General features: G+C 39.6%; 1 protein-coding gene and 1 long non-coding RNA gene across 8 annotated transcripts in view; one reads left to right on the top strand and one right to left on the bottom strand.

Annotated features, from left to right (window-relative positions):
- Grip (Glutamate receptor interacting protein) overlaps positions 1–14,603 on the bottom strand; it is an 88,570-nt gene that overhangs the window by 212 nt on the left and 73,755 nt on the right. For 6 of the 7 annotated variants that reach the window (XM_066293356.1, XM_066293361.1, XM_066293360.1 and 3 more), the window contains 11 exons: positions 13,385–13,513; positions 9,521–9,701; positions 7,224–7,450; positions 6,489–6,621; positions 5,843–5,971; positions 1,156–1,235; positions 942–1,100; positions 776–898; positions 519–720; positions 227–461; positions 56–175 (listed from right to left, as the gene is read on the bottom strand). In XM_066293356.1, the coding sequence (XP_066149453.1) occupies positions 56–175; positions 227–461; positions 519–720; positions 776–898; positions 942–1,100; positions 1,156–1,235; positions 5,843–5,971; positions 6,489–6,621; positions 7,224–7,450; positions 9,521–9,701; positions 13,385–13,513 (1,718 nt within the window). The remainder of the gene's footprint in view (positions 1–55; positions 176–226; positions 462–518; positions 721–775; positions 899–941; positions 1,101–1,155; positions 1,236–5,842; positions 5,972–6,488; positions 6,622–7,223; positions 7,451–9,520; positions 9,702–13,384; positions 13,514–14,603) is intronic. The other variant, XM_066293357.1, reaches the window with a different exon arrangement.
- On the top strand, positions 1,050–4,167 carry LOC136345261 (uncharacterized). Its single transcript, XR_010733115.1, has 3 exons — positions 1,050–1,133; positions 1,785–1,915; positions 1,976–4,167. It is a non-coding gene; the product is annotated as an uncharacterized lncRNA (long non-coding RNA).

Genomic DNA, 14,603 nt, shown 5'->3' with positions numbered 1-14,603 from the left:
TGCAAGAAAATTTTGTTCCACCATAAACTTATTGTCTATTAATATTTAATCATACTTTTTCTATAGGTAACAAATTTGGATTCCTAGTGACGATTAGCTCCAACCTATCTCCAGCTGAGGCTATCAGGGGCACTGTTAAACAACAGTCAAAATCTGTAGTTTTCGTGTCGTTCACCTGTAAAACTATCTTGATACCATGGAAAAATATAACACTGGAGTTACTAACTTGAATTATTCTATCGTATGGCCTTAGCAGACCCACTATATCAGCAGGGCCGCCCTTTCGTATCCGGTTAATGTAAACGCCCTTAACGTAGAGACCATCACTGACGCTAAAGCCATAATCGTCATAAATGGAGTCCTTATAAAGAGTCACATGATACACCTCTTTTTCCATCATATTTTCGGAGCTACAGGAACTTGTGAGCCGTTCCATGGTACCAGCATGATGATTGTAGTGTCTAAGTAACGCGAAAGAAAAATTATTGTGGTGGCATTATGGTATTGTATATTCTCACCCCATGGTGTTCCCGAAATTGTAATTGGGTAGTGGTAAGGGGCTGGGACAAAACATTTCTTCAGTATCCGAGTAATATTGCAGCTCCGAATTTCTTTTTCGGTTTTTTGTCAGCGTAAGCTCTTTGTCATGGTGATGTTCAGCGAATTGGTGTTCTTGATACGATAAGGGCTCACTCAGCACGCTCTCTATATCCTTGAATTCTTAAATTTCCGGTTTAAATATGTATTAATCTTTTTTATTTATTATAAATTTTACCATAAGTATTTTCGATCTGAGGATCTCCAGGATTGCTGCTGTCCCAGCTGTGAATGGCACTATCCACGCTCATGAGGCCTGGACTGGAGTAGCTGCATCGGGGCTCCTCCAATCCTAAAGGGTCTAAATTTGCGTTTAGAGTGTAAAATAGTGTTAAGTTTAGCACCGTTTTTGATATTTCTGGCTATTTTCAGCTGAACGCGATCACCGGAGGTTTGCAACAACCGAATGGCGTCGGAGAGAGGCCTTTGTTCCAGACTATCTCCGTTAATTGCCAGAATTCTATCACCTACATGAAGAGCTCCGGTTTTTTCGGCCAAACCACCTTAAAGAAGAAAATAATTTTTAGAAAGTACAGGTAAACGATATAATGTGTCTACCTTCAGTTAACCTGGACAACACGATGGGTTCTCCGCTATCCTCACTCCCGGATATGGTGATTCCTAAGGGACCTCCATACCTGCAAAGTAGGCTGACTATTGCATTGAAATCGCGCACAATACTTGTTTAATAAAAGCTTCATTAACGCATGAGGGCTCAAATGGCGGATATTCCCCAATACTATGGAAACTGAATGAAAACGCGGGATTAATATCGCGGATAATTACGGTCGACTTCATGTTTCGCCCTTAATATCATCGGGAAGCCTCCCAATTAACGATGAGATCTACATTCTGTAGCCAGAAGTGGATGGCAATAAATTATAGCTGAGGCTTCTTAATAGGAAAATCGATAAAATCGCTTAATTATTAGTGGTAATATAGACCGGGGAATAATCAAAGTGGAGTTGGAGGTTTCAGCAATCGTTTCCTATTATTCTTCAATAATTAAATCGTTCGCTTTTTAATAGCAAGTACTTTAACGACAACATCCAGACCTAATTCTAGACATGTTCAGCACATGGCTGAAGGGATGACAAGCTTTGCTTTACATTTTCGCCGCCATTTCCTCAAGATTAAATGAAACTAAAAATTTTCTTATTTATAAGTTCATTTCTCGTATTTTCTAGGTAAAATCTACTTCTAAATCAATTCTGCACCATCTCTGTGCCTTCTTCTAACCCGTGAGCCCATTCTTTCACCAATGTATATGAAGAAAAAGTTAAGTGTTAAAGGAGGCAGCCAATGGTTCTCCTTCTCAGTAGGTTGCTGATCTCAGTAACCTTTGGGTAGAATTAAAAATGTATTCTTGACTGTTTAGATTTCAGACCTTGTCTGTCGAGACCCTCGACAGACCAAAATACCCTCAAAATGGGGTTAGTTCGGGTACTTCCTGATAGTCAAAGACCTATTCGTACCTCCACGCGATGACTCCCGGACGCCTCTGCTCCCGAGTTCGGGAAACTAATGCCCGAGAAGGGAGAGAGGTAACAGGCGCGGAATGCAGAAGTATGAATGCGCAATGGGTAAAATCTGAGGGCAAAAAGAAGTGCAACATGAGCGAATTGGTCCAAAATGGCAGGAGGCGGCAATGTTATGCAATTACACCAGATGAGAAGAACGCGAAACAACTATAAGAGGGCGAGAGTTCGTTAGAAAGTCGCAACTTGCAGTCTTCTCCGACCTCCACGTTATATTCATCGTGAACAACTTTGAAGTCGGAGAACGTTCTTTTAATATTAGGTTTACAGTGGATAGGTGCTTTGGCGAATCTCATACTATTGGGCCGTCAGAATATCAGATCAAGTGCCTTTTCGAAGACACTCGGCCTGGAGTTACTGGCGACGAGAAAAAGAACAAACATCCAACAATTTTCAAGCCGGAATTTATTATTTATTTCTACTAACTTGCACACCGCCAAAACGCACCAGAACGTGCACCCCGAGACTTTCCCCTTTTCTCCAAGTGTCAGCACGTTAATATGCCATGGCGTCATGGCTTTAAACGCTTGGGCACGCCACTGCTCTGGCCCCCCTTACCCAATCGACTTCGAAGGGGTCGCGCTGGGAAGCCCTAATATTTCTCTTTAAGCGCCCTTCAGTCCCAAGCCGTCCGCTCTCCACTGCCTGGCGCATTGTGCCACATTTGCAACTCTCGCCTAAACAGGGCAATATTCCTTTTTTCCCAAAAAAACGAAACAAATTACGCACATGTCTTGTACTAGTGGGGCGAATATGAGCTGCCGCGTGGAATTTTTGTCTTAATATACTAAATTTGAATAGCGCAAGGGGTACATGTGTCTCGGGGGGTATTATACATGCCTCTGATTACCTAAGAAAACAAGATCGTTGAGGTATTAGAATCTAACATAGCGAGTCAATTTGAGGGGCCCATCAAGAGTTAAATATGGGAAAAAGCGAAATTCTTGTTCAGCATTTCTTGAGATGAGTTTACAAATCCTTAGGCAATCACTCGGATGTTACCCATTTACATCATTTTCCGCATTTGAAGGAGTCCTAGAGGAAGAACTTATGTACATCAATGGATTATTTTATCAAGGAAAAATATTAATTTAAAAACCGAGATAAGTTACCGCACTCCAGTGGCGGCACGAAATTGTTTAAACTCAATGTTTAAAATTGACAAAAACCCTCAGCGAAAATTTACTGATTATATTACTGACACATACTGATTATGATTACTGATTAAAAACGCTCAGGTACAATTTACATTTTTCATGGCTCTCCTGAGCGCCGTTAAGTGGCTACGCAAATGTAAGTAGGAAAAATTCCTCTATCCATGTTTTCAGTATTCCAACGATGTGAAATACGAGGGCTATTTATTTCGAAGTTCCACTGAATTAGCGAAACCAAATGAGGTCAGAAAAACACGTTTTATTGTACATAAAAGCTATTTATGCATCCCAGCAGAAGTTTTTCTATGCCCTCCTCATATCAAGTTGCCACCTACGCACTAAGCCCCTCTTGCCTATGACCTTTTCAATTCCTCGTTTGTGTTATCCTGCCGTTTTCTCATCCACACTTTCATCCTGTGACCAAGTGAAAGTCACTCGGTGCCAAGTCAGGACTGTACGGTTGACGATCAAACATTTCCGATCTTAAATTTTTTAAGCAGCTCTTCAGCTTCTACTCCTGAATGTAGGCGTGCGTTATTACGACGTAGGACTACTCCCGATGTTAACATGCGTCTCCTTTAGTTCTGTATGGTTCCGTTTAGACGTTCAAGAGTTTTATAGTGCGATGCTGCAGTAATTGTGGTGTAAACTAATTACTGAACAAACCTTACACCTGGCAGGAGCTTGAATTGCAGTTGCCATAATCAACATTAATTCAGATCGAAATTGTGGCGTCAAATAGTTTACTCGCTTGATATGATTTGACAAAGAGATGAATAAATGATATTAAACAAGAACCGCATTTCTGTGGCAACTGATTATCCACGTCTAACCAAACGGAAGTTGAAAAAACGGTAGCTCTCGCGGTTTGGTGACTGATCAACGGCAGCGAATTTTTATACCGGGTGTCCAGGTAAAACCGAGATATAGGAGATTGACATAGGAAATAGGTTATTATTTTTTCGCGCCTGATCATAATAGTCAAGACCGGCCATCATTTTTCAATTCTTTTATTAGAGCTGTTTCGGCTCAAAACGCCTCCGAGTTTCAAACGATTTAAATTTTCCGCGTAAACGTCCGAATCCACGATTGGTCAGCGGTCCCTTCCAGCAATTGCTGTAAATGCTTCCGCCAATCACGTTTTTCCTCACTTATTCGTTTGTTGGAACTTTAATATCTGGGCAGTCGTTTAAGTGATTTTTTATCGCTTTTTTGGCGCATTTAAATAAAATATTAAATGAAAAAAGGAAAACTCAATCGACATTGGGTTCTTACGCTTATTTTGTTAGCGACTTTATGTTGGTGCAGTTTTGACGTTGATTTTGGCCAATCGAGGCCTAAGCGGTTAGGCGAGACTTTCAAATTTTCAAAATTTGGAGTCGTTTTGGCTTACAACGGCTCCAAGTTTCCGATTTACAATAAGAAGATTGAAAAAATTACAGAATAATGTTGACTACTATGACCTCCTTGTAAAAGTTTTTCAATTGGATAATCGGGGCAGGCGCAAAAAAATCAAAATCGATTTTCCATGTTAATCTTCTGTGGGCAGGGTTCGCCAAGACACCCGGTATCAACCAGCGCAGTACTACGTTCTTTCTTAAGTTCTTCCTCAATGCCCACAGCCGTGACATTTTCTACTCGGCGCTATTAAATCGTCGCTAACCCAAAATTTCATGACACCGAACTACTCATTGTAAACCAACTACTTTAGCCAATTTGACACAGCTCCATAGCAAATTTCTAAAGGTTTCCAATTAAAACACACACGAACGGGTAATATGAGAGATATCGGGGTGAAATCGCTAGGGTTTGTTTACTCCTCACTCTTCAACCACTGACGAACCTTGTTTATTGTTGGAACTCGACATAATAGAGCACGGATTGGAGCACGGTGTTCTCCATGAGAACAATATAAACACCCGCAATGTTTGAGAGTATAATTTATGTTGTAACCGGACAACTCTGGCAAATCTAAAGCATTTCGAGTGGCTGTTACGTTCCGGGTCATTAGTGTTTGGATTGTGTGCTGCTGCACAATCAAGATAATGCCCGCTGGAACGGCAGAAGAAAGGCCCTTCAGTTCTGTTTTTTTTTTTTTGTTGTTGGGGGTGGTACAACAGTTCATGTGCAAAGATTTGCATTTGTTTCAACGATTTTAATGGAAATCTCACGATATTTAGCGTCCTAAACTCGTATCGGGGTATTGCGGACAATTAAAATTAGAAAACTCGCGTCCGCCATCGCGTTATAAAATGTGATCGTTTCTCGCTATATAATGTGATTTTGTTTTTAAGGGGTGATTAATCGCCTCAATGGAGTGAAAATTTATGGGTTTAATATTTTTTTGTCAACTTCTTCTGATGCGGCTAATCACCCGTTAAAAACAGACAAGATGTCAAACATCCCGTATAACTCTCCAATCCCCTACCTTAAAGAATAAAAATATGCTTAAATTTTCAAGTCGGGATTCAAGCAATGTATCAGCTAGTTACACTTCCTGATAATTCATCCATATGCCAACAGAATAAAATTCTGGATATTTTGCGAACTCACCTGTGAAGTTCTACGGTGTACACCACGCTATCCAAAAACAGGTTGGAGTTCTCAGTTTCGGTTTTTTCCACCTTAAGGGTGACGATTTCGTTGTTTGACGATTGGAAGAGGTCAAATGCCGATTCCAAACTGGAAAAAACCGGCACCTATATAAACTTTGCAGCGGTGGAACTTATTTAATCTAAATTTGAATATGTAAATTTCAATATGCTGGGCAGGGTCCTAAGGGCTTGCATAAAGCAATTCCTCAGCTTTCATGTATATGTATTTGGATATATATATATATATATATATATATATTAAATACCATGGAATAACATGTTTTTGCTCGTTTTCGTTTGCTTTTGGACACACGTGTGATGGAAACATCAAAAAAGCAAATTCGAAGTGTAATTGGATTGCGCATTGGCCGATCCGCCGCAATATCATCAAACCGAGTAAATTAAAAGAGCAATTTGTACGATTTTAAAAAACTCAAGTAAATTGCTCTTTCTTGGAACCACTTAAGTTAAAAGTAAGCCCATTAAAGCGGTATTGTTTTGTTGTGGAAAATCCATAGTGGGGGCGATCGTTAAACAAATCTAAATGGGGACGGAACGTTGAACGCGTTATTTTCCGCTAAAAAGGCACGAACAACTAAAAGTACCTCAAGTGATCCAGAGGGCGTCCGTCGATGGAGAGCAGCCGGTCACCTGCGTGCAAAGTCCCGGTACGATGCGCAATCGAGCCTCGTCGGATTTCAGATATCAAAAAGGGCTCCTCAGGCTGGTGCTTGGAGGCTGTAACAATTTTGCTTTTGCTGAAGTAAGTGCGAGAAAATCTCCTTTCGTGAAGCCTCAAAGGCCACTTGAAAAATGCCTAGTAAACGTATTCGGAGCCGTGCAAAACTGCTTAACGGGGCGACAAATCTGCCACCCATCGAGGTTTCGTGATTAAGTGTCTTTTAACAACGGCTCGGGTTATAGAAAGTGAGTACTTGGCTGATTATCGGCTTTTCTTTTTCGCCTTTCAAGCAACTTATTACGGAATGTGGAGGTTTAAGAACAAAATCCAGGGCAATACGCTCTTGAAAGGGTTTAGCAAAGGATTTTATATAAAGATGTGTGTAGAGCGTTCCGTTCTTCATTACATAGGAAACCGGATGTGAGAAGTTTGAAAATGAGTCTCAAAAGGGCCTCGAAGCTGGAAAACCAGCACAGACGTTAGAAGCCAGTTTCTATAGGTTTATCGAGCTGATCAAGACAATTGTTCATAGATATTTATTAAGGTACGTCTTTACTAATTTTTGAGATATCGCCGCTCACACTTTGGAAAAAAAAAATTGCGATGAAGTTTCATCTCTCGCACCCTTCATCGTTCCATATTTTTTCACAGGCTTTACCCGTTATGGTGATTCCTAAATTAGGCCCCCTCCTGGCCATTCGAACCGTGAACACCCCACTGGAGGGCACTATGGTGTCTGCGACGTCGAATTCCGTGGTTAAAGTAACGGTCCGGCCTCCAGTGACGTCGGCTCCCATTTCTAGTATGGACGTAATTTCTTGCAACGTGAGATTTGACTGGTGGTTGACCGAGACGATTCTGTCTCCTACTTGAAGACAACTGCATCTGGAATTCGTAAGTTCCGTTTAGTGACTTAAAACTTCAAATTTAACCATAAGAATAAGATCCTCTGGGTCTGAAGCAAAAGCACGTTTCCTGACGAGAAACGTTCTTATTGCACTCGTTTAAACGCTCAAAATTACACGTGCCGTGTTTCTCGAATTTCTCCCGCAGCGCTATCCGACAATCCGCAAAGTTTGACAACATCGGTGGTCCTGCACCTAACTGCGTTGTCCGATGGTCGACCATGGTAAATTGAAAACAAAAGAACGCTGCAATGTTGCCATTCATCGTGCTATTTAATTGTGCCTGATTACTAGCGGTTTTTGCTGAATTCTCCTAGTAATTAGCAGATAGTAATTACACGCGGAGTTGGAGAGATGATTTAAATTCAATTGACAGTCAATTTATGCTGCTGTCGACCACAAAGGGTTAATATGAAATACAGACAGGTAGAGGGAATAATAATTTATGGGGAATTGTTGAGGTATTCAATTAATTGCGCCCGCTAATACCAGTTCAAACGATGGATCGGTTAATGTGCCCACCAGCTATCGGTGTTATTTACTATCATTTTTGTCAATTAGTTACATTGCGAAACATGAAAGACTAGATTTAAAGATTTTTTAAATCATTTTCTCATACCAGAGATGCTGCGAAAAAATACTTCTGAAAGCAGAGACGGCTTAAGGAGTCATTGTGATAACTCCCCACAGGCTGAATAAACACTATAGTGCTGTCGAATATGAATTATTCGATAATTTTTAAACCGTCGCTGTACTCGCATACACCTAACATGGCGCACTCAAAAAGTTTGCAATTCCGAAGAACAAACTGAATAAAGCAAATTCGATAACCTCCCAAAGCAGAGGCGGATGTTCGTCAAAAGTTATATAGTTTGCAACATCCCTAGTTGGCTTCTATTATATTACGGCAAAATAGTTAGAGTCTCATTACCCCCTTTAGTAATTACGAGATACAACGACTTACAGCTAGTGCAGCGGTTCTCAAATTGGGAGGAAAATTGAAGCAAACTTTGTAATTATGCGATTAGCTAGTGCAGGTATCTTACCTACGCCCCTGAGGAAGCCTCAGGAGGGCGTCAATTTACTATTTGTTTGGGGAATATAAAGTACATAAGGCGGTCATATGGACTAGTATAAGTGTAACGAAATGCGCCTTCAGGCAAGTAAAACGCAAGCGTAAAAAGGCGTGTAATTGTGACGATATTCCAAGCAATAAATAAAACCCGAATAAATGGCGTCCTAAGCCTGCAAACTACTCAAGATGGCGTCCGTGGGTCTGTATTTTTCTGTCAAATAACACGAAGAAATATGGCGCCATAAAGGCTGCTGTAAATTACTCAAAACGGCCTCTGTAGTCGTCATTTTGAATAATTTAGTGGCAACAGTTAGTCACACAAGATGGCGCTCGCTGCGAATCGTCAATCATCCGTAGCCATTTTGTTTATTATTAAGGTCTTGATCAGAGTACAGGGGTATTTGTGCCGGGTTCCATTTCACACATGGGCGGAGGAGTAATACAATCAAAAGCTTATTAAATCCTCTCCTTGGGGTTATCTCTCTCTGGCATCGTATACACGCGGGGGAAGCAAAAATTACCCGTCAAAATAGCTCTCAGGCGAAATATAAATTCAACTAACCGGGTGATGTAGATGCGGCCTCAAACAGGGAAATTATTCCTCATAGAGTTAGCTATTTATTATTATGGTTTTCAGGGACGCGTTTAAGATTCGTCGAATTGTTCCTGGAATAAGCGGGGTTGTTAAGCAAATGTTTCCCGGGGCTACAGCCGCGTTTGCGAGCATAATAGGCTAATAAACTGGAACAGTCTGGAAACAAACATGAGGAAATTTATAAATCCGATTGCTCTCTGGAGCACGCTCTCGTGAAAAAGTATCGACAGTCAGGAAAGAGCCATCGAGGATTGGAAATTTTCCTGGATGCGGCTTCGTATCATATTTTGTATGTATTGAGATCCAGACTCAGTCATATAATAAGAGAGCTCGCGAAATTTTTGAAGCGTAAATTGAATTTATACCAAAGGAAATCTTACCTATACGCAGGAGAATTTGGAGTAATCCTAGTAATCAGCACCTCAGCTGATCGGTTATCGGTAGGATCTCCAACTGAGACAGTGAGTCCATAACCAATTCCACGATCAGCGGTCAAAGTAACGGTCAAAGTTTCAGGATGGGAAACCCCTGCGGACCCCGGACAGCCACAGTAATTGCTTCCTGCAATACAAAGAAATTATTTCTCGTTATCAAATCATCCCCAAAATGAATTCCGAACAAATCTCCTTTTGAATTTATCTCATGGCGGTATTTCCTCTTAAGTAGTATAGGAGTTATTTATGTCTTCCTCGACGTTTTTGAGCGGCTCTAAACAAACAAATTGGGCCATTACAACTCGAACGTGCCCATATCGGTGATAAATCTGGACATTTCGTTTCAAATAAGAAGCATTTCGCCGACACAAATATTTACGTAACAACATAAAGAAGAACAGTACTGAATTTGACGCCCGAATCTGCAAAATACCGCCCCCAGTAATCGTTAATTGGTGAGAACACCGGATTTAAATAATCAGCATCAGTCAGGAGGGCGGTACCACGAATACCAGTATCTAGAGGCCCCGCCCCTAGTTATCCAAATTCCTAGTAATATAGAAATTTAATGGATGTGTTACATTGATATGAAGCTCAAAATACCGTGCTAGATAATAGCTTTGAGGTGTTATTAGCAGAAAGTTTGTCACATGGCGGAAAGTTGGGAAATTAGTTGGGGATAAGCATATCCCTTCCGATTAGGTGTTGTGTCGGAAATCCCAACTTTAGCTTTGAGCATTGCGGCACCATTCAATTATTAAACAACTCTGAATCAAATGTAATCAGTTAATAGGAGAAACTTGGGGGTGAGTTGCACGTGCCTCCCTGAAAACTTACTGAATATTATGTCAACGATAATTCTGCACAGCAACTGAATCCTTTGGATTTAAACCTGGGTTTAAAGCCACTAAAACTAGTAGATAATGGCTGTATGTGCGCTTTTGTAATAAGTAATAAAAGTTGAGAATGGGCAATTTCGTGTCTGATTCGTGCCGTTAAATGGATAAATGCCTCTAACGCGCGCTTTAGAAATGAATATATTATGAGTAAAATACATAGCGTAGAGCATATGAAATTGGCCATTATCAAGTACGGGAGAGGTGAATTTATAAGTCACCATTAATAAAACCTGGTCCATTTTAAAGGGAAGAATTGACCCGGGGCAAGCCCCTTTTGGTTTATCCTGGTCGTGGGCGTGGCTTGTTTCTAAGACTATGACCCCTCTGGGGCGGATCCTTGTTCAATTTCTTGTAGCAGGCGTGAGTTAATCGTAACCTCATGACCCAGAACGCTCTAGGAACCGCAATAGAAGTTTTTTTTTTTAATTCTTTTTAATAGTTATCCTTCACTGACTTCTTGACGCTGATTGATTTCTTCCAAATAACGAACTGCCTTGTTGGTTCTGGGCGTGGTTTCTAGCACTACGAAAAGGATGCTTTTAGAGAATCAACCAATGAAAAGAACTAGTAAAAAAGAAGAGAATAAGAAGACAATTTTCACAGGTTCAAGATAAAAATAAATATTTTTAGGGTGCTGTTTTTAGTATCGGGGCTTCTATGATATATGGCGCTCTCCTCAGGCGACGTAACTTTTGAATTGTGCGGTGAATTATATGCATATTCTATTATTTTGGTTCGTCAATTAAACTCTTCTAGTTTAGAATATTAAACTTTGATTTGATTTATTTGCTGTCCTTGCTTGATGAACTTTGGCTTTCCGAGTTTGATCTTTCATGACGACGCTTTCCGAATGGGCGCCATCGGTTATTTTAACACTAATATACGCATAATATAAATCACATTTAATTATCCAATTTAAACACCTCCGACTGTATACAGGGTGTCCCACGAATATCGGCCTCTATTCGTATTTTGAAGACTGTAACTAGAAAAAAGTTGAAACTTGGGTATCACGTTAAAGTGGCGGTGATCTACTCCTTAGAATTTTTTTCGTGAAAATGTCACTTTTGGTTACACCGAAAATGAATATCGAATCGCTTATTTTTAATAGAACACCCTGTATATTAAATCAAATTTCGCTTTTGCGGAATGTTATGAAGATTTTTCATATATAATGCTCAATATAAATTTTATCGTTTTGAGATATTTAGGTTTTTTGAAAAAAAGAAAAAAATGTTGCAACCATTAATGTTTATTTTCATAACTAGCAAATTGCAGTTTTAGTTATTTCTTCATCGTCAATAGACTTATTTCTTCTACTGCATCCACCATAAGTAATAAATATATTGAGAAAATCTTCGTTTTTATAATTTACAGGTGCCGCCATATTTGAAACAGTATATTGAACATTAAAAAGTGCGTTTTTAAGTTAACATGAAAACGGTTAGGTTCAGGTATAAACAATTGAATTGAAAGTGGTATGTGCTCATTTTTTTTATGCTAAATATGACTTCCTTAAAAAATTGGGGGTTCCCATTTAAAAAATGAAAGTTTTTTACAATTTTTGAATTGCAATTTTGGGCTATTTTTTTGAACATCCTGCATGAATAAGTGTGATTTAACTCACTAATTCAAAAAACAGTGAACAACTCTGTAGAACACAACAAATTTTTACTGCAAAATTCCTAGCAATTTGCGAATTATTAGAAAATACCTCAATGGCCGCAAGTGTAATTTTTTATGGACAATTCTAAACGTCTCGAAAACCGTAAAATTTAGGTATCGGACGCTACACTACACGAAAAATGTGCCCAATGTTCTCCAGAATCGAAAATTGATATAATATACAGGGTACTCTATTTAAAGTAGGCGAGTTGACATACAATTATAGTATAGCCGAAAGTGGTATTTTCATAAAAATATTTTTAGTCAGTAGGTTACCTCTACTTCAGTATGACACCCAAATTTCAATTTTTTCTAGTTACAGCTCTCAAGATAAGAACAGGGGCCAATATTTGGACTACCCTGTATAGGCTGCTTGCGCGACGACCAATGAAAAGCCTGGAGGGAGGAGACTTGGTCAGTTGTTTGTAGCAGGTGTGGTTTCAATTACTTAAGCGTAATTTTCGTAACTGTTAGAATGATCCAAAAGTGGAAGTATCGTTTAATTTTTAACATGGATTGGCTATTGGGGAATATTCAGTTGCGAATTCCATTACTACTCGTAGAGATGTTTTCATTCCGGCAGCCGTTTTCAGTTAGTTAAAATTACAAATTTATTAACTCTCTCTAATAGAAACTTCTACCGGAACATAACCTTTTTTTTTTTCTAGTTAACACAATGGCGATGCTAGTTGTGTCGTGTCTGCCACTGAATTCTAAAGGATTCTAACTATCTTAGGTCTTGAAATTTCTCCAAACATATGATACTGGTTCCAGCAGTGTTTGTTCCAAGACATTTGTGACGTCACCAACAACCCATCTTCGTATGTTAGCCAATAGGACGCTCTAGGGGAGGAGCCTTTCGATTGTTCGTCTTATGTATGATAAAAATATAATAACTAAGAGTTACTTGGTATCCTTATACTTCACCGAAATATATATTCATCACAACAAACACTCGTTTATTTGCTTCCCCAGTGAGTCGATATATTTGAATTTTTAATCTTTTATACCGACTGTCCGAGCATGATTTATTCAGCTTCATATGTTCCAATCAGCAAAACATACACTCGATTAATAGCCGAGTATTAATCCCCCTTTAATTTTTCAACATCCAGAGGCAGGTAAATAGAGCCGGAGTTATGTATCCGACATATACTCGTACGGCAGCCGAGGCAATAACTCATTATTTGCAAATATCAGTTTTGTTTATGTATTTTAGTGTTTGATTTTTTGGCTTAAAACATACCACAGTCGCTGTCGAAAGACTTGTTGATTGTGCTTTGCCTGTTATTCCTATTTACCCTGCTGGACCTGGATTTCCTGCTATTGATAGTGCTGTAACCGGCCACGCTGGCGCTGCTCCCGGAAAATTGACCTGAAACATCAAATAGAAAATCGACACAGATAAATAAACTAGAAAGCTTTCGAATATAAACTTCTCCCCCTTACGTAACGTCTTCAAACAAATTTACACAGAATTTCCCCATTTTTCGCTGACATTCAGGTAAATATTGAACAGACGATGGCTGAGACAACACTGCAGTGTTGTTTTGCCGGATGTGCTCCCCTTTTCCGACAGCCTTTGTCGTTTTCAATCGACAGAGGGAGAAAAGGGCGGCTTTGTTTTATTCGTTTCTGATTTATTGGAAATCAAATGTTTTCTAGGAATAAGATATTCGTGGCTTCTAAACAATGTAACCAGGAGGTTTGTCAAATCTCCGTTTGTAATGCCTTCATTGGTAAGCGGCCGTGTGAGGAGGCGTGGTTCACTGACAGACACGCTTATTTGGGGGCGTGGCCTATTGACGAGTTCGGGAGTGTACCTTACAGACAAGTTATTCGTCTGATGAATTCAATAGTAAGGACTCATTTCACTCGCTACTCATAGACAGGTGCGAACGCAAGGCGGTATGCCTTACTGAATTCTCTGCCCCTGATGCGTTACTTAGTAGGTAATGGTAATGAAGGCGTGGGTGATTAATATACAGCGTTTTTTGAATTATTGAAGTCTCCGCCTTTGTATCATTCATTCATAGAATTGGTAGGCATTCATGCGCAAAGGCGTGGCTTATTCACAAACAGACTGGCTATCAAACTGGCATGATTCATTGGAAAATTGATATTCCTGTACACAGAGAAAGGAAATGCTAGTAATCATATTATTCCGAATTTATCGGTTATGGGTCTTCATTTGTATTCATCCCAGGTCCATGCAGATCTAAAGGGACATGTGATGCAGCATTTTAAGTTCATCTAAATTTCATAAATATATTTTCTAACGGTCATTCAATTAATTCTTGTATCAACCAACTAATTAGCGAACTTTCAAAGTTTTTCAGACCGCATGTTAATTACAGAATATCAGTGTCTTGGAAGTTCTAAAAGAAAGCCAATGATTTACCTATTAACTACTTATTAAGTAGTCTCAGCCGGTTTGGAAACTTCATTAACCAGAGTTCCCGGTC

The sequence above is a fragment of the Euwallacea fornicatus genome, chromosome 19, assembly GCF_040115645.1.
Source record: "Euwallacea fornicatus isolate EFF26 chromosome 19, ASM4011564v1, whole genome shotgun sequence".
Lineage (NCBI taxonomy): Eukaryota > Metazoa > Arthropoda > Insecta > Coleoptera > Curculionidae > Euwallacea > Euwallacea fornicatus.
Note: the sequence above shows the minus strand (reverse complement) of the source record. Positions and strands in the feature narration are given on the sequence as shown.